Source organism: Terrapene carolina, unplaced genomic scaffold, assembly GCF_002925995.2.
Source record: "Terrapene carolina triunguis isolate 2854851 unplaced genomic scaffold, T_m_triunguis-2.0 Scaffold38, whole genome shotgun sequence".
Classification (NCBI taxonomy): Eukaryota; Metazoa; Chordata; order Testudines; family Emydidae; genus Terrapene; species Terrapene triunguis.
Window position 1 is genome coordinate 1,388,050 of NW_020664389.1, and position 27,058 is coordinate 1,415,107.

The 27,058-nt window shown below is 38.1% G+C and overlaps 1 protein-coding gene across 1 annotated transcript in view; it reads right to left on the reverse strand.

The window, feature by feature from the left end:
* The window catches only part of NCAM2 (neural cell adhesion molecule 2), a 242,275-nt gene that overhangs the window by 208,930 nt on the left and 6,287 nt on the right, over positions 1–27,058 (reverse strand). Inside the window, exons 3-6 of the mRNA XM_024212344.1 lie at positions 25,030–25,236; positions 21,365–21,508; positions 13,515–13,652; positions 1,794–1,911 (exon numbers count right to left, since the gene is read on the reverse strand). Coding sequence (XP_024068112.1) covers positions 1,794–1,911; positions 13,515–13,652; positions 21,365–21,508; positions 25,030–25,236 — 607 coding nt within the window. The remainder of the gene's footprint in view (positions 1–1,793; positions 1,912–13,514; positions 13,653–21,364; positions 21,509–25,029; positions 25,237–27,058) is intronic.

The following is a 27,058-nucleotide window of genomic DNA, read 5'->3' on the forward strand; positions in this document are numbered from 1 at the left end:
GCTCGCCTGCACCGCTTCTCGCCGCCCCCATTGGCCCGGGACGGCGAACCGCGACCAGTGGGGGCCGCGATCGGCCGAACCTGCCGCGTCAGCAGGTAAATAAGCTGGCCCGACCCGCCAGGGTGCTTACCCTGGCGAGCCGCGTGCCAAACGTTGCCGACCCCTGGTCTAGAACAACCATTTTTCTTAGTGAAGAGTCATTATTGCTACTGAAGGAAGATCTGTTTCACTAGTATCTGATCCACAGACTATTTGTATAGGGCCTTCTGTAAGGTGTTTCATTTGTTTGTATATTTTACTGTGATACTTTCAAATTAAAGTACACTAAAGATATGGCACTAAAGACTGACAATTCTAGACATACAGCTCCCCAAGACACAAGATGACTGTGTCCATTCTTTTCATCTTGAACATGTAAAACACCACGTTCAATTGTCTTCTTGCAGTGAGGCAAATGAGGTTATCAGTTTTCTGATAAACTCAAGAGACTTCTGCCTAGCTGGGAGCTACAGTTTATAACATGACCTCAAAGGGATACCAAGTTCCCAAAGTGTGAAACTTTTGTTTGTGAATTTCAAATTACTACTTCAAATAATTTGGGCTTTGCATGATTTATTTTATTTTTGTTTCATCTGATAGAAACTGAATTCTCATCTATATTAGTGAGTGGGGCAAAAATGGCACTTATTTGCATCTTCTGCAATCCAAATGAATTCATGTCAGACAAAGTCAGCATACCATTTGACACAATATGTGTCATAAAGCAGGTATCAGTCAAGGGAAACCAAGATCTACCTAAGATGAATCTAACAGACTCTCTTAAGTTTCATATGCTGAGTAACAATGAGAGAAGATAGCTGAGGAGAATCACTACGGAGTCCAGTGCACGCTGAAAGATGTTCACTAATCTTTTGATCCCTTTGAAAGAGCACATAGGGGGACAATTCATTCAAGTCCCAAATAGAAATACATGTCCATATAAGGAATCTGAGCTATTTCACACCCTGATATTGGACTGCATCCTTCGTGAATAGATCAGGTGTTGAAACAAAAGGCATATAAGTCCGTTCCATAAGTATGCATGGAAAAGCTGAGAAACCAATGAAAAGCTGAGATCCTTAAAGACGTTATGTGGCAAATTTTCAAAATTGCACAGTTTTAACCATATAAATCTCACTGACTTCACCTGGAAGATATACCCCATATCCCCCAAACAGTTTTCTGTTTTTAAGAGAATCAGATTTGCAAGAGTATCCACAACCTGTCTGCAATTAATGGAATCAAATATCCAGACAAACTAACACAATAAACAGAAGCCATACCTGTTACTGAATATCTGGCTGCACTGAAATATCAGATGACTAAAATCAGCTTAAGATAGATATTTTTTTACATTGTATTGATGTATAATATGATACTGTTACTCTGTGTGTTAGACCTGTATTTATAGCATTAATCTGTATTCTGTGTTATTTTAGGTAGTTGTATATGGGATTGGAGTGTGAACATTTCATGGAGAAATTGAGAAATACATCTGTTGCCTTTTTTAAAGTCATAGCTTCTTCAGCTTTATTTGTTTCTCCTTTAATGTGAGGCATGTTAAAATATGTTAGATATTTTCCAATTTCTCTTTCTTGATGATAAACATAGTTTGATCAAATGTGTGTTATTTAATTTGTTTAGCAATTCCCTATAAACAGCCATAAACACAATGGAGATAGTTTATTTCAGTATGATACAAACTTGTAACACATTTCAAATCTTTCTGATATACAGATCTAAACTGAACTTACCTATGCCAACTGATTTCAGGTTCAGGAGAGCCAGTGGCTCTACAGAATAAAGTAATTGCCTCTCCCCGATCTGCTGTAGCATTAAAGGACTTCTGTAGCAAAGTAATTGCTGGAGGAACTAAAGGAAATGTAAAAAAATACATGTAAGGTAAACTAATTGAAAAAAATATAAAGTTTCAATTGCTTCTGTGGAAACTTTGAGCAGAGCAATCCTTATTAAGCATTCAATTTACAAATACAAAATGAAGTCAGCCTATAATATCAGATAACACTATATTTGCATTGTTGTATTTCCTTCAGACAACATTAACCATGATTATTTCATTTTAATGTTATCAAACCACTTGTGTATGGTTTCTTTTGAACTAAACTAACAACAAAATGAATATAAGCATGTTTTTCTCCTGATGTGCTTTATTAAATAAGATTTAAAAGTAGCTGACGGACGATAGCAACTGGGTGCATATCACTGCAAAGAGACTGATTAGTGTTAATTAAACTACCTGAAATGAAAATGTCTCTCTTTTCTCTTCCCTCTTTGACACAATCGTGCAGCTGACAGACAACCATGCACTGATGTGAGACGGCACTTTCAAATTAGGTGTCAACCCATAATGTTCTTCTTGATTAAACATATTTAATTCTTCTAAACCAGGGGTCGGCAACGTTCGGCACGCGGCTCGCCAGGGTAAGCACCCTAGTGAGCCGGGCTAGTTTATTTACCTGCTGACGCGGCAGGTTCAGCCGATCGTGGCCCCCACTCACCGCGGTTCGCCGTCCCGGGCCAATGGGGGCGTCGGGAAGCGATGCGGGCCGAGGGATGTGCTGGCCGCGGCTACCCGCCGCCCCCATTGGCCCGAGACGGCGAACCGCGGCAAGTGGGGGCCGCGATCGGCCGAACCTGCCACGTCAGCAGGTAAATAAACTGGCCCGGCCCACTAGGGTGCTTACCCTGGCGAGCCGCGTGCCGAACCTTGCCGACCCCTGGTCTAAACAAACTACAATATATTTTCTGGACAGGAATATCATCAGCTTAAAATGATACATTGTGATAGAGTTCTCCATATACAGTCCATATCTAAAATTACATTTCCAAAAATTCCAACTAATTATTGTGTCCTGATAATTGCATAGTTTGCATTTTTGACATAATGCAGTTATTACTAAAACAACAGTAATTTGCACTGAACACCTCACCAACATTCATAATAACAAGCAGTTTCAAGAACCAATAAAGCAGAAGATGTAATTTAATATCTCCATTCATGATACTAATTTTATTACTCTACTGGAATGGGCTTAAGATGGTTGGTATGAATCTTAATTTCCACAAGATTCCTACTCAAGATGAACTAAAAGCATCTATTATATTATTAGAGAAGTCATAGTTAGACATCTTTGATAGGTAAGCAAAAATCCCAATTCCTCTGCGGCCAAGCAGATTTAAAATCACATGTGTTCTTTGCTTGTACTGTACCAAAGAGAGAAAACTCAAGGACTTTGACCTGAATTTTCTGCCATCAAGTTCACTTTGCTCTGCTGCCTGACTTCCACACTACCTGTGCTGGAATGCCACCCCCCAGAATAAGGAAAGGAAGAGGGTGTATTGGAAGAGGACAGAACAGGGAGAATAGAAGATCTATTTTCTACCAAGCCCAATTCTCTGCTGGCAAGGATATCCTGTCAGCAGGATAACTTAGAGGTGCCCCTGTGCAGCTTTAACTTATGTGGTGGCTGTTGGGTGAGGATCAGGGAACCAAAAACAGCTCCCTGTCAGTCTCCTCCCTCCAAGCTCTGCTTGGCCAGAGGAGAGAATCAAGCCCTTTTTCTTTAAGTCAAAGAGTTTATTTTCACTGATAGATCACTGCCTCCCTCTTTCAATTTCAAAACATCTCTCTGGCAATTACAGCAATCTCTTATATGGCAAAATATTAGGAATGTATTTAATGAATTTGTAGCTATTTTGTGATTTGCTCTAGGTCCTGGACCTGAGCAGGAACTAACTCCAGGTAATCAGACAGCTCTTTGTGGACCAACAGCAAGTTCTCCGTTGACCACAAACTCCGCTGAAGTTAAGAATTTCAAGATTATGGACTCAATTCAGCAACTTGCTTAATCATTTCAAATGATAAAAAAGAGATATAATGAAGTAATTTTATTCTAAGCCTCATTCTTTCTTTGTAGGCCCAAGGCTTATAAACATTTGAGTTTCCCATCCATGTTGATTGACCTGTAATTTTATTTTTGGTTCAAGCCTATTAGGTACCATTAGGACAAGATGGTAATAAAGAGGGAGCTTAAAAGAGAAACGATGAACTGAAAACTCCAGAAACTAACATTTACATATCAAACACATTTTCTTAAAAAAAAATGCCTTTAAACTTTTGTTTGTTGACCTGGATTTTGTTAGCATTTTACCTATAGTACAATAAAGTCAAGATATCCAATCCACTGAATAGCCATTCAATGCTAAAACAGCTCTTGGAGGGTTCAGAATACATTTTTCCCTTGTCATCCATGAAAACTAATTAGAGAGAATAATTTGTGGAAGAGAGATCATCAGGAAACACATACCTTATAATTAGTCTTGGAAGGATTAGTTTTTAATCGGATAATGTCAGTATATATATATTCTATACAATTTTGACTTCAAAACTAGACAAATAAATGAACTGAAGGATGGAAAATGATGTAAGATCAACAGGTCCTATGACTTCTCATTAACCAGAAATTCTAAATTCCAGTCCTGCTTTCAAGGACACCCGGAGAAATGAGAAATATCTCAGTAATCAGGCTGAAACAAATTACCACTAAAATATTCTAACACTAATGTAAGGTACAGGTTCAGCACAGAATTGTGTTGAGATACTACACTGATGGGTGGCAATATAAAATCTTAAAATATGTATAATAGGGTTCTACATGTTTCCCACACCCTATATCCAATGACACAGAACAAGTGGCAATACATTAGGCCTGCTTCTTCTCCCATTGAAGTCAAGAAGCCTGTTGTCATTGACTTTAATGAGAACAGTATGAGGCCCTTACTGCCCTTCTGTACTAGTATCCGTGTCTTCTGTCAACTGTAATTCAGTTGCTTGTATCATCAGTGAAGTGAAGATAAATTTACTTCTTGCCCCATCATGTCTGTACAATATACAGTGGGCATAAATGGCAAAAAGTACATAAGCACCATTTCAGGTATTAGAATAATCTGGGGGGGAAAGCAAGCTCCAAACTTATTCTATGACACCAACCAAACTGGGTGCACTATGCTCTGAGGTAACCTCTCTTTTCATAAATCAAAGTGAAATCAGGTGCTGATGTGCAAATGTACATTTCAGATGTTCTATTTTTAATATATTTCAGACAATGCACAGGACTTGCTGTGAGAAAATTCTGGAGAAAAGGTATGCATGTATAATCAAATATTTGAATGTAATGACTGAAGACAGGAAGATGATAATGAAGATTTTGTCTTCAGATAGATAGCTCCAATTATACTGTCTTCCTGGTCATAGATACAAACTACAAGAGCACAGTAACATCAGCTCTTTCCATCACAAAGTACTGCATTATTTTTCTGAGCACTGTTTCCTGAAATGAGATATTCAAATAGTGCAATAATAATATGCCAATAAGTTATACTTATTATTGTAGCATATGTATGATTGGACATAGAAATATTGTATTCCCAGAACAAGGAACCTCCACAGTTGACTGTCAATTATCTAGACAGATATATTACAAAACTTTTTTTCAGGACATTCACTGCATTTTCCTCTCCTCACAAATTAGAAGGGAGGATTTTTATTTATTTTTAATGTAGTTTGAGAACCAAGCTATCAAGATATTCAGCAGAGGCTCTCTGTCATCCGACTGTGACCAGAACATTGATTACTAAATAGACTTATTTTTTCCATAAGGAATTGACCTGACATCCACACATATGAAGAGATACTGTTGGGTTTCAACTCATTCCTTCATTTTAGTTTTCCATTTGCATCTATTCTACCTGTGAGTAAGGCAATGTTATGAAAACCAGCCTAACACTCGAATTAGTCTCCTCTATGACTGCAATCCCTCTCTCCACTAGCCTCTAAGGAGTGCCGGGGAGGAGGAAGGGTCTTCCAACAGATACACGATTCATCCTCTCCCCAAAACGGAGGGAATCATCTCTACAACACAATCAACCCAAGCTATGAGAGCCTAATATTTATATTCTAGCTCTGGATTATTTTTCCCCTTCTGTCATAGTTACAAAGCAAGAATTCTGAATTTTCAATGATTCAAAACGCACTGTGTAAAATAAAAAAAAAAAGTCATGTTCTGATCCCCTGTTCATTTCCCCACTCCCCCCCAAATTCTATCATTTTGGTTCAAGAAGCCTTTTTCAGTCTGTAAGGCCTCAATTACTGCGCAGGTAAATATCACTGTTTTATCCACACAACCCAGCTCTGGCGTGCCTTCATGTATAACTTTGGTTGGTTTGTTGGGTGTTTTATTTATTTAAAGACATATGTATTTACAAAACACTTCTACGAAACAAAAGGGCCACACATTTCAAATCTGGATATGCAAAATTCATCTCCTGTTAAAGTTAATGACAACTGTAGGTGCTCCGCAACTGTGAAAATCAGGCTATGCATCTGGGTGCCTAAATATGGAGGCTGATGCCTAATTTTAGTCATACAGGTTTGACCATTTGGGCTAAAACTGCTGTGTGTCCCTGGAACAGCTTAAGGGATGACTTAAACCACTTTACTTTCCCCATTATTCTATGGATGCCAGGCATCAGCCTGGTCCTCCAGTTTACAGTGGATGTTCTACATTGCAATAGCTGCCAACAGTCTCAAGAGACATTTCTGGCTGCCATGAATCATCCAGGTGGGTAGAGATGACATGGCCACAACCAAGCAGGAATCACGAAGTGGTCCTCTTGGTTTGTTTTAAGGCTCCCTTGTGTTGCCCCAGGATCTGTGCAAAAATGACACTATCATGCAATTTTCATTCTCCTTGTAAATTGCTTGTTCCTCCATTACCAACCGTGAAATAGTAATAAGCAGATCATTTGTCTTAACTGCACAACAGAATCAGAATGCAAAGTCTTTCTATTGTATTCACAGTGACATTTTCTAAAATAGTTTCTTTACTTGGTACATTTGTTCATATTTGCAATGAGACCGAAGTCTGAAAGAATGATAAATGGAGGGCATAACTGCTATGTAGCAATTATTAATCTTGAGAAAGCATATGACTTTGTTTTGTGGGAGTTAGTATTTGGACTCTTGAGGTGATGGAAGGGGGGCTTCAAGAAGTGGATATGATAAAGGAAGTGTATAGAGCCTCAAGAGTTACGGTGGTAACAATACATGGAATTTCAAAGAGTTTTGACATGACAGTGGGATTGAGACAGAGCAGTGTGCGGAGTCCACTTCTCTTCATTCTAATTATGAAGTTAATTAGTAGGAGAATCAAGACTGTGGAGACACATAGAAAATAAATGTATGCTGAAGATCTGGCCCTTCTGATTGGCAGCAAAGAGGGATTGGTAAATATGGTATCAGAGCAGGCATCTGTTTTCGAAGACCATGGTTTGAAGGTAAACCCAAAAAAACCATGAAGTTATGGAAGTGGAGACAGGAGAAGAAGAAAGCATGGGAGAAAGAGGACAGCAGGAAAGGATGTGGAAGACCAAGGATACATGAACGACTTTGTCAAGTTAAGTTTGAAGAGAAAAGGACTGGAACTACAAGATCTACGAACCTGTGCTATTGACCAGAAGGAGTGGTGAAGAATTGTTGGCACTCCAATCCCATGTAGATAGGAATGGGAGTTGAGAAATGAAGTGAAATGACATGCTGTATATTTTAAACTTGACAAATTATCCTCGATATTTCCTTCACTCTACCAGTCTCAAACATGAAAGCAGACTTTTATATGGATAGTTTATATCTCCAAAACATTTTAAACTAAGAGCCCAGAATCCATTTTTAAACATAGACGGTTTTATCCATAGCTGGTGTAAATTGTCAAAGCACCATTGATCTAATGGGGATTCATTGATTTACACAAGCCGAGGATCTGGTCCAATGATCCCTATATTTCAGCAAAGGACCAAATCCTATGAGAGACTGAGCCTTGAGAGGTACTGAGTTCCCTTGGCTTTTACAGAAGCCAATGTCAGCTCAGGGTGCTCACTGCCTTGCAGGATTGGACCCACAGGTATTACAGTTATATAAAATAGTAAAGGGGGTGAGGGGTTAATCAATATTATCATCTGAATTTCTAATCTATGTAGTGGTTGGATATTCAATGAGATACAAATCCATATCTCAGGCTACTCTAGTGGTAATGCATAGGATCCACATATTTTTTATGGTCTGAAAAATCTACTGTCAGCTCTTGAAAGATGCCCAGGTTAAACCTCTTCCGGTCCAAAAGAACTTGTAGTTCCCATAAAGAAGTAATATATATATATATATATATATATATATAAATTATTTAATTAAAATTAAATTAAAAAATCACAATAGAATATTGCACTTCCAACAACCAGAAGGACTAACCTTAAAGCCCTGAAGGTTTGTTTTTCATCTACCGTGCCAAGCTACGAAAGTGTTTAAACAAACAGGTATTGTGTTATATGCTAAGCCCCATCAATGACACACTTTCAGTTGGCCATCCAACACCTGATCACAAGCCCTTCTGCCAAACCATCCCTTTACCTCCTTCTCATTCACACACATCATCCCTCTTACCCCCCATTCATCTTCTCAACTTCCCTACCCTGTATAATAAGTGCCTCCTAAAGACTCCTTTCTCCACTATCAAACACTACTGTCTGCCCTGCTCCTGTTACCTTTACATAATCTTGTCTTCTCTGCTTCCCATGAGTCAAACCACAATCCCCAGCATATCTCTACCTCGATCCAGTTACCTCTATGGCCCACATCACCTCTTCCCATTTGCCAAACTCTACTGTTATCCCATTCCCTACAAGTATCTAGTCCTAACCTGCTAGCTGCATGGCTCAACTATTATATCTCCACTCCAGACTAGCACTTAATCCAGCCCTCTGAGTATAAAAGGAAGACTGTTAAACACTCTTCAGAGCAAAAACTTTTAAGCTCCACTTTTGATAGCAGACCTCACCCCTGCAACCACAGTATATTTTTTTCAATTTATTGTCAACATCTAAATATTTTCCTTACTCGAATGTAACTTTAAAAGGTGAAATTATTTTTTCAGGAAACATCAGATTGTTAATTTTAAAAAAGTTTGATTTGACTCTTTATATAATTCAAATCACTGTGAGTGTTACTGTCTCACAATGAGAATGATCTTCCATTTATATAGTGCTTTTTTTGTCCCAAAAGGAATCCAAAGCACTTTACAGACAATCTTTACACTGTGATCCCTTCAAATAACATACAACTGATATTTATCCACCTCCCTCTTGAAATTCATCAATGATTTAACAGCACTCAGCAACACTACACAAGATTTTAGACCAGTACGTGAAGAAGAAAATACTTTCCAAGTGAAATTGCAGGGAGAATTTAGGTAGGTGGGATGTAATTGCTTCCTGGGTCAATATTTCATTAAGGACACTTAATTTAATAACTCTGCTCTTAAGAAAAGCACTGTGGAATCTTTAAAGGTACCAAGGGACCTGCGCCTAAGTTTTGTACCTCCTCTGAAAGACAGTTTTCTTAATACTACAAAAAGAACAGGAGTACTTGTGACACCTTAGAGACTAACAAATTTGAGCATAAATTTTCGTGGGCTACAGCCCACTACATCAGATGCTGTAGCCCACGAAAGCTTATGCTCAAATAAATTTGTTAGTCTCTAAGGTGCCACAAGTACTCCTGTTCTTTTTGTGGATACAGACTAACACAGCTGCTACTCTGAAACGTAATACTACAGTAAATTCTAATCCCATGTTTGGACATTGTTCATTATTGACCACAAGTTTATTTGTCTGTAATGAGCTATGCATACGTAAAGAACTGAATATGTGATAAAAACACTGACATAGAGGGACAAGTGCCATCTCCTGATACAAATACTTCAAGTAGCTTCCTGGGTTTCCCTAATGGCTATCCAGTACCAACACAGTCAAATCCTTCTTAGTGTATGTGATTTCTCAGGATAGCTTGGAAAGTGGCATGGAAACAGCCACCTAAATGAGGGAAATTCTATATTCTGAAGATATATCTATTTTTTAAAATAGGCAAATATGACCAAGTGCTATACTTCAGCCTAACAGTATAAGACTGATACTATAACCACCATTAAAATGATGAAGGATATGTCTGTCCATCTTAGGTATTTATGAGGTGGCATTCATATTGGTATCTAGTACTTTAGTATATGTTATTTATTTTTGCTCCTAATATCTCATACTAGAGTGAATTAATACTACAGTACTTACTCATAGACTCATAGACTTTAAGGTCAGAAGGGACCATTATGGTCATCTAGTCTGACCTCCCGCATGATGCAGGCCACAAAAGCTGACCCACCCAATTTCCCTTATCTCAGCTGTTGAAGTCTCCAGATCGTGATTTAAAGACTTCAAGTCGCAGAGAATCCTCCAGCTTGCGACCCCTGCCCTATGCTGCGGAGGAAGGCAAAAAACCTCCAGGGCCTCTGCCAATCTACCCTGGAGGAAAATTCCTTCCCGACCCCAAATATGGCGATCAGTAGAACCCCGAGCATACAGGCAAGATTCTCCAGCCGGACCCACATTTTACCAGCGATGGCAAGTTATTGCCTAATTGACTAAAATCACGTTATCCCATCAAATCATTCCCTCCATAAACTTATCTAGCCTAATCTTGAAGCCAGAGAGGTCATATTTGATAGGTGCTTTAACACTTGAAGAGTTGCTCTAACTCTCCAAAATTTTTTAAAATACTCTAAGAATTATCCCTTAGAGAGATTCATACATGTGCAATTCGTTCCCTTTTAAAACTTGCTTCTTTACCTATTCACTTTCCATTCTGGCACTTCCCTAGTAGCAAGAATTCAAATGTCCAAGGAGCCACTGGAAGGGTAGAGCAAGAGAAGGATCTAGAAAACAATGAGGGGGCTCCTGCAGTGAAGGATGGGGAGGGACTCTATATAGGTGGAACAGAGAGATGCTGGAGGCCAGGATGATTAAGAAGAAGGGGGAAAAAGGTGAGTTGAAGACAGCATCAGCCATTTCTGCACACTCTGCTCCCCAAGGTCCTGCACACTGACCTTTCCGTGAAGAACTCAATTAAAACAGTATTAAAAATAAAATCGAAGATTTCACAAAGCTCCAAAGCTGGACAGTATCTATGCACAAAAAATCCTCTTGCATAGCTCTCCTACCCTTTTTATTATTATTTTAATTATATGACTTTCCTCAAAGTCATTTTTATTTTATGGAAGAGGGGAAGGTACCGTGGGGCTGCACTTGTGAAGGTATTACAGGCAGAGAAAATTGATGCATTTTTGCTGAAACAGATTAATAGACATTTCCCTTTCTTGTTAGGTGTCATTGCAATTTAATTATTTATTTGTTACTTTACAGACCAGTTGGGAATAGATTTAGTACACTTAGCTTCATCTTGCAGAAGCCAGTCATCCCGATAAATCAAGCAGGAGATGGCCTTAATCAATATCACTCTACAATGTGAAATGCTTTTAGCGTTGCTCAGTTGGTAACTCTTTTGCCTCTAGATCATAACATGAGTTCAAAGCTAGATGTGTTCACTGATAAAGATGTTGGGCCAGATTCAGACTGAGTGCAAAGAGGTACAACTCTACTGACATCATTCAATCACACAAGGTTAGAATTTGGCCCACCATTTTTAATGCAATACATTGTGCCAGACACAGCCTTCCTCTCCATCTCTTTTTAAAAGTCCAGTCTGAAGTGAAAGATTTCATAGCACTCTTCAAAATGAGAAGGAGATAACTCCAGTGTTCAGGCCAACAATTACTTGCCTTGATAAATTATGTTCCAATATCCATACCGTGAGTGAACTCACTGCATAATGGTTGCTCTTTTTCTGTACCCAGTGATGGGAATAACAGCATTTATCTCATTTACTTTGTGAAACACTCAAGGATACCTGGAGCATTCAACGCATTACAGGCTGTAAAGCTTTTTTATTCTCTTCAAATCCCTTTATTATATATTATAGTCAATGATTTTTTTTCGAAGTAAGAGACACCCAGCCATATAGGGTATGTCTACATTTGAGGTGGGTGGGTGTGCTTCCCAGCTCATATAGACTTACCTATGCTAGCTCTGCAGCATAGATAGGTAACAGGGGTGGTGTCCAGGCTAGCTCCCTGTATATGTGGTGGGGCTGAGTCTATATGTACTCAGGCAGCCAGCTCAAGCCACTGCCCATGCAACCCCAGCTACACTGTTATTCTTAGTGCACTAATTCGAGCCAAACTAGCATAGATAAGTCTATCTGAGTGGAGAACCACACGTCCCAACTCAAATGTGGATTACAGATAGAAATACTGTGATATAGTAAATACTATAGGCCAGACTATGGGAATTGCACATAGCCAGGACTCAGGAGTATTGCACACCAAGGAAGCAGAGGGAAACATTTTCCCTTGGGAACTCCCCAGTATACACAGATCATGCACACTCCTATACTCTAATTGTGCACAGCACAATCTTCTGCCCTCCCTCCCAATCCCTTTCCGTGCACTATTGATAGCAACCTGAAGATGTATTGCTTTAATACACAGCTATTCTTTATCGCTATGGATTTAAGGAATACCCATGCAATGAGTAACCTTTACTCACACAAGCAGTCCAGACTTCAATAGTTTCATTATTACTCAAGGGAGTAAAGGTTTGCATGACAGAGCCATTCAGAAACAAGACATTAGATATTAGAAATGGCACTTAGATAATAAGGAGCTAGTATAATAGAAATACCTAAGTTAGATATAACCTTGCTGGCCAATAAGTGAATAGAGATCCACTCACTTATGTTTTATTGTGCTGACACTGACTTTAACAGTGAGGTCAACCTACATATTCAATTTTATGCTTGCACTTTCATATTCCTTGTTAAAAGGGTTTATAATAAATTGTTAAAATTTATAATGACTTAAATAATAGTGGCAATGTTCAATGGCATATCCAGTTAATTCAGCTGTAGTCCTACAGTTACAAATTATGTCCATGGTGTTTAACCAGGTTTTAAATACTGGCAATTTATAAAATATCTGTGTTACTGTGAAACTTAATAACTGCATAAAATGAAGTGGTTTATAACAAAAAATGTCACGCACTGAAAGGTATACACCTAGCTAAATTATTGCATGTTATACTCTGAACTCTGAGCTTGGTGTGGTTGGCTATTTCCTGTGAAGGATATGTTTTTTTAAACCCCTACATTTACACATAACATTTACATATGTTTATACCATTAAAGGAGATATGAAATCTCCTTAACTACATAATTATATTAATTATATTAAACATAAAAACCCACATAAGTTAAACCTCACAATGTACACATTGTAAACAGTAAACAACTCAATTTCTATTTAAAGAAAAACAATGCAACTTCTATATTATGTAGTTGATACTGCAATAAGTGGCCTAATTAAGATTTTGTAGAAGATGATAAACCTTGTTTATATAACGTTATAATCAATGAAAGCAAGACCTAATTTCAACTTCAGAAAAATCACTGTACACCTTACCGTTGACAATAACTGTGATATCCCGAAAGTCGATTTCTCCTCTAGCTTCAACTCTTCCTTCACATCTATATATTCCTTCATCACTTTTATTGATATTAAGAATTTGGAGATTGTTGTTTGATAACATCGCAAATCGATCTAGAAAGCCATGTAAGGAATAAAGTGATATCAGTAAATTAAGACAATGTTGGGAATATTAATTTAAATTATTAAGATTAATGAACTTCTCTAATGAGATCAAATAGCTCATCAACAAAACACTTTCAATTTAAAATTAAAATGTAATATAAGTTAAGTTATTTCACCCCAAAAACACATTGGTTTATCTTTTGTTTAAATTCAGTTAGGGTTTTTTTCTATATAAAATGGAAATGCAGATGTTTTTCTGTACATTTTTATTCCTGACTTGTCACTGCAGTGCCAATAGAAGCATAATATACATACAGTACGTTCAAACAAATATTAAATGCTGTGCTATATTTTTTAAATAAGATATATTACATGCATCCTCCCTCAGACCCTATTCAGTTCTTGTCAAGGACCAACTACCCTGAGAACCTTGCTTTTCCAAATTAAAGTTAATGGGTGAAATCTTGGCTCTATTTAAATCAATGATAAAACTCACACTGGCTTCAATATGGCTAGGATTTCACCCAATATGACATCATTTATGTCCCAATTCTGTAACTCATTTTGTGCAGCCAGACCTCACAGAACCTTACTGACTTCAATAGGTGTCTACCAATATGAAACAAGTTGCAGGACTGGGATCTTATTGCAGATGATATTGTGATAACATCGTGAAAAAATGTGCAACTTCTATTTTTCCTGTTGCCAAAAACAAAATATTGTAATAGGTTAGCCCAGAAGTAGACTCCTTAGCTCATTTAATGTCTTTTGTAAAACTAAGAATCTGACTCAAATTATTACAAAGTGAATGAGATGCTTATTTACCTTGACTGGTAAAAGGATTAGAGAAACATAGAAACGTCACACATCAGACCTTACAATTGTACAGATGGAACTAGATAATGTTCTTTTATGTACTAGTTGTCTCTGTTCTTACTGAACAACTGTTCTTATTCCTGTTTGTACAGGATCTTTCAGTTTCAGTCAAAAATTAAATATAAACTATTTTTCTTACATATTATGACCCCTGATCATGTGTCTCACTGTGAGCTTGGCATTTCAAGATGCTGAGTATACCAACCCTAATCCAGCAAAGCACTTAAGCACATGTTGAACTTTAAGCAAGTAGTTAAGTCTCATTGACTTCCAAGTTACATAGCTTAAGTGCTTTGCTGAATCGGGCCTAAGCATGCACTTAAGTGTTTTCTTGGATCAGAGTCAGCACGCTTAGCACCCTGCAGATAGAAAAGGCAGATGGATTTAATTTTTCAAGCCCCTCAGTCTAAATCAGCCATTATCAGCTCATGCCTTTTGAGAGACATTTTGCTCCTTAGATCACTATATGTGGTTCTTGTGCTATTTGTATACATGTGCCTCAACTCAGCAAACACTTAACCAGGTGTTTAAATTTAAGCATGTGCTTAAGGGATTTGCTGAACTGGGGTCCTGGTGCTCCACTCCCTTTGTCAAGATCATGAAGACAGACACTGGCCATTAAGATCTAATCACTGATTTTCAAATCAATAAGAGTCACAATCCAAAACACCTAGAAGTAAAACCCATTTCCTGGTGTGATCCTCTGACAGTCACACTTCAAAATGTTCTCTCTTTCAAAACGTGTGGGGGGTGTCATTTCTCTCTCTTTAAACTTCTGATAGCTTTTGTTGTTGTTGTTGTTGTTGAAACTAAATTCTTAGATCATAAAAAAATGTACATTTTCAAACATTTGGAAAATGCTGTTTAGAGCATTAATTTAATACAAGAAAAGCTTCATCCCTGCTGGCTGGATGTTCTGTCAACCACCAGGCCTTTTCAGCTAAGGAGGCTATTTCGAGTTCATCAAAGAAAATGAAATGAAAATGAACTCTAATGTTGGGTGACTGCAGAACACCATAAACACCCTAATCTTGTCATGGGATATACTGGGGAAATGTGTGTATAAAAACAGGAGAAATTCTTATGATTAAATTAGGTTGATCAGATGAACCAAGATGTTTCTACATCCCATACTACCTAGCATTTAGGCAGACAGATTAATACACAGCACACACAATACCTATCGGAAAGTTGAAAAAGAGTGGAAAGTGAATTGAACTGATTTCTCAGAGAAGCCACACACAACTCTGTATGACTTATCCACTGATAGAGCTGGAAGGAGTTACTGCCTTTCAAGACATAATACCAAATATTTTAAAGAATTGTTTCTACCTTGCATAGTAATTATGTAAAGTCAGACTGAAACAGCAAACTCACCTGAACCTTTGCAGTCATGCATTAAGCCTGGATAATGTGATTCACATAAAAGTATGCTCAGAGCAAAGTTGAGAGCATCCAACCTCTCTAGCGGACTCCATGTTTATACTAGTAGTATTTTATGATATATCCATAGATACACCGATATATAAACTGCATGCTTTTGTAAGGGGATCACAGTCAATGGATGTGGGCAGTTAACAGCCACCAGACACTGCCAGCTCATCACACATAGTCAACAACGTTCACCATAGCCTAAGACACTAAGGGTATGTCTATACTGCAATTAAAAACCTGATGCTGCCCCAGGACAGCTGACTTCGGCTAGGTATTCACTACCCGCCTGAATCGGCGGGTAGAAATCGATCTCTCGGGGATCGAATTATCGCGTCTCGTCGGGACGCGACAATCGATCCCCGAATCGACACGCTTACTCCACCAGTGGAGGTAGGAGTAAGCACCGTCGACGGGGAGCCGCGGAGGTCGATTTTGCCGCCGTCCTCACAGCGGGGTAAGTCAGCTCCGATACGTCGAATTCAGCTACGCTATTCGTGTAGCTGAATTTGCGTATCTTAAATCGACCCCCCCCCTGTAGTGAAGACCTGCCCTTCAGCTCACAGGGCTCAGGCTAATGGGCTATAAAAGTGCACTATAGATGTTCGGACTCAGGCTGGAGCCTGGGCTCTCAGACTCTCCCCACTCACAAGATCCCAGAACCCAAAGTCTAGCCTGAGCCCAAATGTCTACATTGTAATTTTATAGCCCCACAGCCTAATCCCCTTGTGCCTGAGTCAGCTGACCTGGGGCAGCCATAGGTCTTTTACTGCAATGTAGACATACCCAAAGTAGGATGTGAACACCCATAGCTAATCGGTAGATAAGCATGAGGCCCACACAAAAATGTGCTGGAGACCTAGCAAGGCACCCCCACCAAAGACTTGCTGAGGACAAAATGCTGGAAGTACTTGAAACCATTAAGGCTTCCACCCGTTCTGCCACTGATGCAGCTGAAATAATGATAGTATGAGTGTTTTATGGTTCCACTGCCCCCCTAAAATTTACTTTTAGAGGCAGGGCCTAAAAGCCGCAGCCAGTCCTGGGTACAGTAGTTTTCCAAAGAAAGGGTGAAATTCACTTCTGTGATGGCAGCCAACACAAGCTATATGCACCACTAAACTCCCACTGACAAGGACTTATGCAGGCTCTCTGTATCAGGATGAATTTCACCCAGAGTGCACCATTCTCCTTCGCATAGCTGCACAGTGTGTGTAAACTCTTGATTTAAAGCAGAAAAATATGCAAAACCATCCTGGTTTTGTGTTCAGCTTGTTTCCAGGAAGCAGCGATGGCTTTCATAAATGTTGTTTCTTCAAGCTATCAGCAGAAGCTTTTTATAACCTCAACTCTCCTCTCCGGTTATTGGTTCACTTTATGGCGTTCATAATGTAATTCGAGCCAAAATCACGGAGATAGGTCATCGGTGCAAATCACATGGCATTTCTTCAGTGCCTCTAAATTGGTTGAGCCTATCCAATATGATCAGTCCAATAGGGTCAGCCCAGTTCAATAAAAGTCTGTTTCATTTGTAATCTCAGATTGAGAGACGCTGTAGTTTGTTTAAGCTTTTTGATAAAAAAATAAAAGTCATCATAATCTATCTTGAAATGTCAGGGAGAAAACCCTAGAAGGCAGAGTCCTAGCATACTTGTAATTCCACTGTTATTGGAAATTTGTCCTTATATTTTATATATTGGCTCCCATATTTATATCTAGATTTCTGATTGGGAAAATCTCTTGAAATCAAAGTTGTCTTGTTGTATCAGGCCTAGTCCCTTAGAATACGTTCCTGGAGCAGGCCCTTATATTTCTCCTGTAATTGCCCTGTTATTAGGCATTATTTTATATTTTGGCTCATGTATCATGTTTTAAAAGGAGGAGAAGTTTTCCTCTCTGAAATAAGAGTTCTGTTGTAACATCAGGACACAGGCCTACTTCCTGTTTCATGTTTTGTGAAGCAGTGATCCCATATGAAGAAATATGAATTTGAGGACCTGAAAAGCCATACAAACCAGTTTCCACCAAAAATCCTGCAAGCTCTTTTTGAACTGAACTTGGAATGGTTTGCACACCTGTAATTCTAACAGTCTGCAGAATGTAGGATGACCAGATGTCTTGATTTTATAGGGACAGTCCCGATATTCAGGTCTTTTTCTTATATGGGCACCTATTACCCCCTACACTTTGTCCCAATTTTTCATACTTGCTGTCTGGTCACCCTAGCAGAATCCCTTACAGACCTAAAATGTGATGGTGTTGAAGAGAGTCACACTCCATATCAGAAACCCCCCCCCCGAAAGGAACCAGATAAAAAGAGAAATATATATAATATAATATCACAACATAATACATGACAGGGGTGAAGGATACACCAGTCTTCAGCACAATATCTCTGCAATCAGCTATGATGTAGACCAAAACAACATTTACATACAGTATTCCTGAACCTTACAACAGTACTATATCCAGCAAGTTGTAACTGCATGTACGACAAACCTTTGCAATTTGAGCACTGGACTAGTGAATAGAAAAGTTTGCTGCAGGTGATGTTCAGACTAGCCCTCGGTAGCTAGTTCCTCTTGTGGCTGACTCCAATCAGTCCCAGAGACCTGAATGTCTCCATATAACCTTGCTGTATTTGTGATAGGCACTATGGTGTGGGCAGTGTGTTTAATTCCTTATGCAGCAATACTGCTGTGCAAAAATAAAGAGTAAATCACTGACTTGGTGAATAGAACAAGGTTCGATCTATAAAAAAAAAAAAAGTTGCAGGCCACCTTCATCTCTAGTACCAGCCCCTTGCTGCCTGCACAATGGGATTGTGACAATTAAACTTTTGAGGCTGACATTACAGGAACTCTACAGAACATTCTCAGAGAGTTCTACATTCCATTGAGCTATTGAGCTCTTACATCCAACTTTAAAGATACAACATCAAGTCAAGATAGAATCTTTTAACAGAGTGTGGGCTCTTTCCTGAGGCCATGGTCTCCCCAGTCATTGTATTTAATTTCCCTGGTCAAAGGATGATGGACAGCTGACCCCTCTGTCCCTCTTTCCCTCCCCTCATAGATGAACAGGAGGAGGACTATAGGACTCGGGACTGAACAGATGTCTAGGAGTTTGGCTCTGGGGGAAGAAGTAAAGCTACTTTAGAATTAGGAGTTGCCATTCCCAGTCAGTTCTATACTTCCCTGTGGAACAATTCTTTAAATGTTCACTTCTGATTCCGTGAACAAACTTCCTTTCTGGTGAGCAGATAGCTCTGTGTGGATAGCACATACAAGCATTAGGAACTGCCAAGCCTTTGTACAGCCTGAATAGTCATAGTTAATTGTGCTAAGTCATATCCTAGAGGTTTATTCACTTTGCCACATATAGCAGAAATATTTTCACGTTATAACTAAAAAGCCAATCACTGTGTATCTCTCCACAATGCAGGTGCTAAAAAAGGTTTTAAATGGAAGCTGCTTCCCAATGCACAATAAAAAGTTACATAATATAACTGGAAATTATCCTTTCAACTGCAGATGTCAAATTATTTTACATTTTAAGCTTTCTATGACCAAAAAATGAAGAAGACAAATATGCATTATTTTAATTATCTCTATAATAAACTCATCTTTTAGTATACGTAACATTTAATGAATTTAAGTATTATGTACTATAGGAATAATGATCAATTGGTTACTAGCGAATAATCTCTTCTCCACCATCCAAGGTGGTATGTCCAGGTGATACTGTGAACACTCACGCAGCTCAAACTCTTCTAGTTATATACTATTTAAAGCACCAATTTCAACAGCAGGAGCTGCTATCTTTGGTCCATGCAGAATCCCCTTGTATTTTAATGGGGATTTGTATGGGCATAGCAGTCTGTGCTAGGAGATCCCAATGCAAGATCAGGGGATAAAAAAAAATGTTTTTTTTGTTGGTTTTTTAAAATCTGTTTTTCAACTATATACCGTTTAAAATCCGAACACTTTGTATCTATCTGGCTCAAACAGCTAAACTGCTTTATGTCCTGTCACATCTTAAAAGAAAATGAAACAAACTCAAAATTACATAATGAAATGCAGCATGGCACACTGGAAATATTTCAGAAACTCAGATTAATTTGAAATGCATGATCTTAAGAAAAAAATTCTCAAGATTTTCTTTTTATGATTAAGTCTTCTAAAACAGGGTTGATTGGAACAACAGAAGTGCAAAAACAAATTAAATTAACAAACTGTAGCATATCCCTGATCTTTTGGAGAAAATCTCACATTTGTAGACTTTAAACTGTAACCTTGAGCAAATGCTGCTTGCTTAATTGTTCAGCTACTGTTTAGTTCCAAAATCCTGTAACCCTTACCTTCTTTTACAATTGAAACATATATAAAAGTTGCATATCTCTTCTACAGGTAACTCTTTCACCATGAATTCTGCACATGTGACTATGTGGGTAATGACAGAGATTAAACACAATATGTAAGTAGCAAATCCAATTAAAACTCTGCCTGGCTTTTGTACCATGGAGGTTCACACAAGAATCTGAAAGCACCCAAATAAGTGATTTTTCAGCTTTACAATAAGAAGCCTAATAGGTTTATTAAATCCTCTTTTCTTTGGCTGTAATCATTCCTTAGTGACGCTACAGTTCCATACTTTCACGCCACTAAATAAACTTTAATTTAATTTTGAATTAAAAATATGAAAAAAAAAACATATATTAATGACCAGCATGAGGGATGTACAAACTCAACCTTGCATTTTAATACATTTCGTGCCAAAGCTGTGGGAGAATAAGCAGGTAGCCCTCCAAAGAGCTTTTCTGTGCATTTTGAGGTACATAATTATTTTGTTGCCCCACAAAGGCAGAAAAAGTAGTATTGGGGCAGTCAACTGCTTCCTAAAGACATCACAGGTGTGTGTAGTGGACACTGAAAGCCACTAGTACACCACATCCCATGAGAACAACAGGTATGGGGGAGAGAAGATGATCCAGGGTTTATGGTTTGGATTGAAAATCATACACAACTCTATAGACCCAGCTGTACAATCCTTAAACATGTTGGTGAGAACTCACTCACTCAAGTACCTCTATTGGCTTCCGTGGGACTACTCATGTGAGTAACTGCTTACAAATGGGCTAACAGTCCTTGGCTGAACTTTGCTTTGAGATTATTGGGTTAATATGAAACCAAAATGAAATTGAAGGTACATCCTTTAATAAGATATCTACTATCTAGTCTTGATTTAAAGCTTCAAGTGATGGAGAATCCACCACATCCATAGGTAAAATTAAAGTTTACGTTTAGGAACTACTCACTGCTATCCTACATTGCAGTTTTGATATATCTTCTTTTAAAATAATATTTTAATCTACAAATAGAACATATAACTTAAAGAGTTACCAAAATACTAACTGTCAGCAATAGTTGTGACTTCCTCATTTCGATACAACCAGCTGACAACAGGTGCAGGTGAACTAGTAACATGGCAAACCACTTCAGCATCTTCTGCTTGTCTGAATTCTTGTGGGGTTATTATGTCTCGGAAAGTGAGCTTCTCTAAAAAGAAAGAAAACTGAATTTAACAAGGTTTTCCCGTTTTCTTTAGCTGTCCAAGTTACATGCACAGTTACTCTGAACACAGCATCAAATCATAGAAAATTAGAGGTATGAAAGATAGTTTGTTTTTTCGGTGAGTGCAGTAGAGGACTGTTTCCAGTGTATTTTCTATAGCTTTGGCCATTCTAGGCATAAATGTTCCTGGTAATGAGAATTCCACTATTTCCCTTGAGAAATGACTGCATAATATCATAGAATCATAGAAAAGTAGGGCTGGAAGGGAGCTCAAGGGACCTCAAGAGGTTATCTAGTCCATTCCACCACTACTCCCTGTTAGGCAGCACCAAGTAAGATCATCCCTTACTGGTGTTTGTCCAACCTTTTCTTTAAAACCACCTCCCTTGATAACCAATTCCAGTACTGAACTATCCTTACAGTTAGAAAGATTATCCTAATATCTAACCTAAATCTCCCTTGCTGCAAACTAAGCCCATTACTACTTCTCCTACCTTCTGTGGACTTGAAGAACAATTGGTTACCATCCCTTTTACAACAGCCCTTAACATATTTGAAGACTTATCAGACATATCAGGTCCCCCAACAGTGTTCTTTTCCCAGGTTTGTTAACCCTTCCTCACAGGCCAGGTTTTCTAACCCCCCTTTAAAAATGTTTTTTGTTCTCCTGTAGACTTTTCTCCAATTTGTCCCCTTTTTCCTTAAAGCATGGTGTCCAAAATTGGACATAATAGTCCAGCTGAGGCCCCACCAGAGCTGAGTAGAGTGGTATAATTATCTCCCTTGTGTTAAGTATAACACTCTTGTTAATATATCATAGAATGATATTAGCTTTTTTTTTTTTTGCAAATGCATCGTATTGTTGGCTCATAGTTATATATACTGCCTAGCTAGTTATACCCCAGTTTCTATTTGTGCATTTGATTTCTCCTTCCTCAGTGTAGTGTTTTGCACTTGTCTTTATTGAATTTCATCTTGTTAATTTCAGACCGATTCTCCAATTAATCAAGATCATTTTGAATTCTAACCCTGTCCTCCAAAGTACTTGCAATCCCTTCCATCTTGGTGTCATCCAGAAATTTTATATGCACACTGTCCACTCCATTATCCACGTCATTAATTAAAATATTGATTAGTGTCAGACACATAGGGGGCCCCACTAGATATGCCCTCCCAGTTTGATAGCAACCCATTAATACCTAGTCTTTGAGTATGCTATTTCAACCAGTTATGCATCCACCTTATAGTAATTTAATCTAGACCACATGTCCCTAGTTCATTTATGAGAATGTCACGTGGGACAGTGTCATAAGAGTCTTTGAAGTAATCTCTTCAGTTTGAATATACAAAATAATTTCTTACTTTCTTCTTGCTTTCAACATTTTTGAGCCCAACTGTGGAACTCTTACTCATATTGTGAGCATTAATTACTCCAGTGAGTAGCCCTATTGACTCCATTATTTGGTGTTTTTCTTCAAGTCCCGGCTGCTGAAGGCAAGTGATTGTGAGAATTTCAGTTTTCATGGGGGAGGAGTAGTGTGGGGAGGACTTTCTAGCTATCATGGTTGTGGAGAAAAGCCTGACATCATCAACTGGCTCAAAACCCAAAAGGCAAATAATAAGAAACCCAATTATTTTTAAATCATGTGATTTTTAGCCAATATGACCATTTTCTGGAGGTCTGATTTTTGAATGCTAGGGGTTGGTAATACCATAAGTAAGTATTCAGTTTTGTGAGTAAGGGTTGCATAATTTTAGCTGTTATTGCAAAATAGTTCAACAGCTACACTGTGGCTTTTACTCCACAACCTTCTTTAGGCACCACTGTGGAATTGTACAGACCTAAGAAGAGCTCTGGAGGAACTGCTTCTCAGTGACACATCCTCTCTCTATTCAACTCACTGCATATGGGTAGTGCATAAACATGTGCCTCCTTTAGTCAGAGCAGATTGCTTTGCTTTCCTCCAGTCCATCAACTCCAGTTCATGGCTGCCATAAAAGATAAGGAGAAGGCATCCCTACATTTCTGCCCCCTATCTCTCCCTATTCCCTTTTCAGAGATGTGAGAGCTGGAGTAAACAGTTCATGTGCTACCCAGAGCATAGACTGCTATCACCGCTTGTGAAGATGATACTAACAAACTGATCCAATATCCATTGAAATCAATGGAAAAACTCCCATTGACATCAATGAGCTTAGGTTCAGACCCAAAAGGAAATCATCTTGCTGATCCTCTGCAACATATCATCTAGCCCTAAATGTGCTAGCTTTCAGGCAAAATTTCTGTCAAACTTCACACCTTGTGTCTGGCTTTCTATGTTTTTTGTTTTTTTTTTTGCTCCATCCTGAGAACAATTTTTTGTAAAGAACTACTATGTCTCTTCCTGACAGATTTCAAAGGATTTCTATCTTGCACAGTAGTCAACCTGTATAGTGACTGGCAGCTTTAAGCATAAAAATGATGACTTACAGAATACGAAATCCTTTCTTTGAACTACCAACTTTGCAACCATCATGTAATTGCTTGTAACTGTCATCATCAGCCTGAATGGTGGTTTTATCAATTACATTTATTTTTAAAATTATCTATCATTTGATATCTGCTGTACCTTTAAAGATGCAGTACTTTATTATTTTCTTTTGCATTTACCTGTCATATTTCAGTTCATAAGTCTTGGCCTGACCATGAACCATATCCTGTCATGAATATTTAAGAAAAAGTCACCATTCAAATCAATAAGGAATTCTGCTTAAATACTAATGGCACAATATGGCTCCTCTTTTTGGTTTTGTGTTAGCCTTAAGCCTCTTCTGTATAATGCATTTTGCATATTATATTTTTCTAACTGATGTAAAGAATTCAGTTCAATATTCTGTACTTTTTAAAGTGATGTCAATTACAACTTGACAAAGTTTCTGTAGGATGCTTTTACATATTCATTTTGCATAACGCAGTATATTTACATTTGAAGAAATAATCCTCCATTAATTGTTTAACTCAATTTTAAAAATAATAGTACTTTGGTGGCTTATAAAGATTTATATCTCATCACATATAGGATTTTATGTCATATAAGTCCCTTATGCAGCCAAGAACAGGAAAAGATTAACATAAAAGCCATTGCAAACTGGTTTAAATGTATATGTTGTGTCTCTTGCATTCCAAATCAATGCACAATTTGACTATTGTAAGAGGATTTATTTTGGTGCATATCTCTCTCTCTCAGAAACACATTTTGTCCTTTTCATAAGAGAGGTATATATGGTGCATACTGATGATAAGTGATGCTATACCATACTGGATTAATGTACTCTGGATATCAATTCCATTCAAGTCTTTTTCACAGTAGATATGCTTGACTGCAACAGATACAATCTATTGCTCCTAAAATGAGATTTATAGAGAAGGGGTATATATTTATTTAATGTTAATTTTCCGTATAGCAAATGGAATTCAAAATAGATCCTCTTTTTTATGGTTAGTTTTTCCTTTATGTTTCACTTACGATAAATTTCCAAAACAACAGTAGCTTCTTGAGTATGTCCTTTTGCATCAGTTGCTTGACATCGATATATCCCAGCATCTTCTACATTTGCATTGTAAATAGTTAGCCGTGATCTAACACCTTCTTTTTGAATGACCACTCTTTGACTAGATGCAATCTTCTCTCCTTGTGGATTGTACCAGTCTATACTGTCTGGCTCACCAATCGCTACAAAAAGCAATGTTAAAAGAAAAGTTCAGCTAGACCCCCCTAAGTAACATTCAGATGAGTTCTTTCTTTGCAATATCCAGCTTGCCTTGTCTGTAGGAGGAACACAAGTTATAAGAAAGACAAAAGAGAAGCCAGCAAGTATGATGGCCATAATTTAACTATTTTGAGATATTAATAAGAATTAGGAAAATGTTTATATATCCAGCTGAGCCAGATATCACCAAAATGTCCACATTGTCCAGTAATTATTTGGGACATCTGTGGGTATTTTAGAAAAATTGATTTCGATCAAACCTTTGCCCAAAATCCAAACAACCTTTTTACAAGATTCAAAGACCAAAATCAGAGAACTTCCCTCCTCCATGACATAATCTAATGTTCAAGTACTAGCAAATTTGTCCTTCTTGGTCCCAGCCTATGTTCAAATTTTCAAAAAAGATTAAAAAAACAAACTGTCCCATTTTTTTTGACCTGCTCTACTGATTTTTCTCTCACAGATGTGTTTTCACTATATTCTACCTGAACCAAAAGCAAGTTTTTGGTTATGTGTCAAATTACCATGGTGTACAGACATGGTAATAATCACATTTGTAGAAAGAAACAGATTTTGAACCAGGATTACAACTTCATTTGGCCAGTTTTTTAGAAAAAAGTTTTCTTTTTAATAATTGTCTATGGAACAAAAGCATTTTGGCAAAAAAACAAAAACAAAAACTAAGAACATTACACAACATTATAGATGCAATCAGATACATGTTCACATGTTTGCATTGAAGAGTAAATATGTGCATTTTGCCATGTTTAATGGTTACAGTATAGTTTTAAGTTGCCATTGGACTAAAGTTTTTAAGTGAGCCAGGAATTGGTGAGCAACCACTGACCTATATTCAAAGAACAGTCCTTAAAACTGTATCATATTTTTCAGAAATATCTGATTTCTAGCTGTTTGAAGTTGTTTTTTCCTCTTTTTCTTTTTTTAACACACAATGAATAAACTGTAACCCATCCAACTGCCTGAGTGGTTGGCATAAATCCCCTCAGATATAACTATATGCTAGATATTCAGATAACATTGGGCCAGATTCAATATCAAATCCTGTTATTACCACCTTCTGCATCACAGAATTACATACACCTTCCCCCGACTTGGAATAAAACTAAAATCTCAAGGCAGAGAGGTTTACTTCTCTGCAGAGGTTGTTGAATAGCAGCTATGTGACATCAGGTCACATCTCTGCCAAGGGAGGAGAGCCTGGAACCCTTCTTGCCCCGATGGATTATGAGAATGACATCGGCGAGGCTCCCAAGTATGTGAAAAGCCTCCTGACCCTCTGGCTGTGGGGATTGGTTTCTGCAGGTGATTGACAGTCAGCTGTGGAGAGCTCAAAGAGGTTGCATGCCCCAATGAGCAGTGACAGCTGAGAGTTCCACAAAGGTTCAGTTGACTTGTTTAACTGGACAGGAGGATATGCCTGCAAACCTAAGATGTCCCCCAGTGAGACAGGAGTGGGGAAGGACACAGGATCAGTCTGAACCAACACAAGATCCTGATGTGGCCCTCCGCTTTTGGGTGTTTGGAGTTTTAGGTAGTTGTTAACAAGGCTTATGAGGACATGTATTTTGCACAGTATGAGTCATCCACTGATGAGTCATTTGAAAAGAATAATTAACTCTTACCTAATAACATTTAAAAGATCCAGCAGTTCCACTGTTACCGCAACAAAACTGAAACATTGTTTACAGACTACTGAGTAAGCATGTTGACAATACAAGTATGAATATTCTCATCTCGATGTATGGATAATTTTGACCACAATGA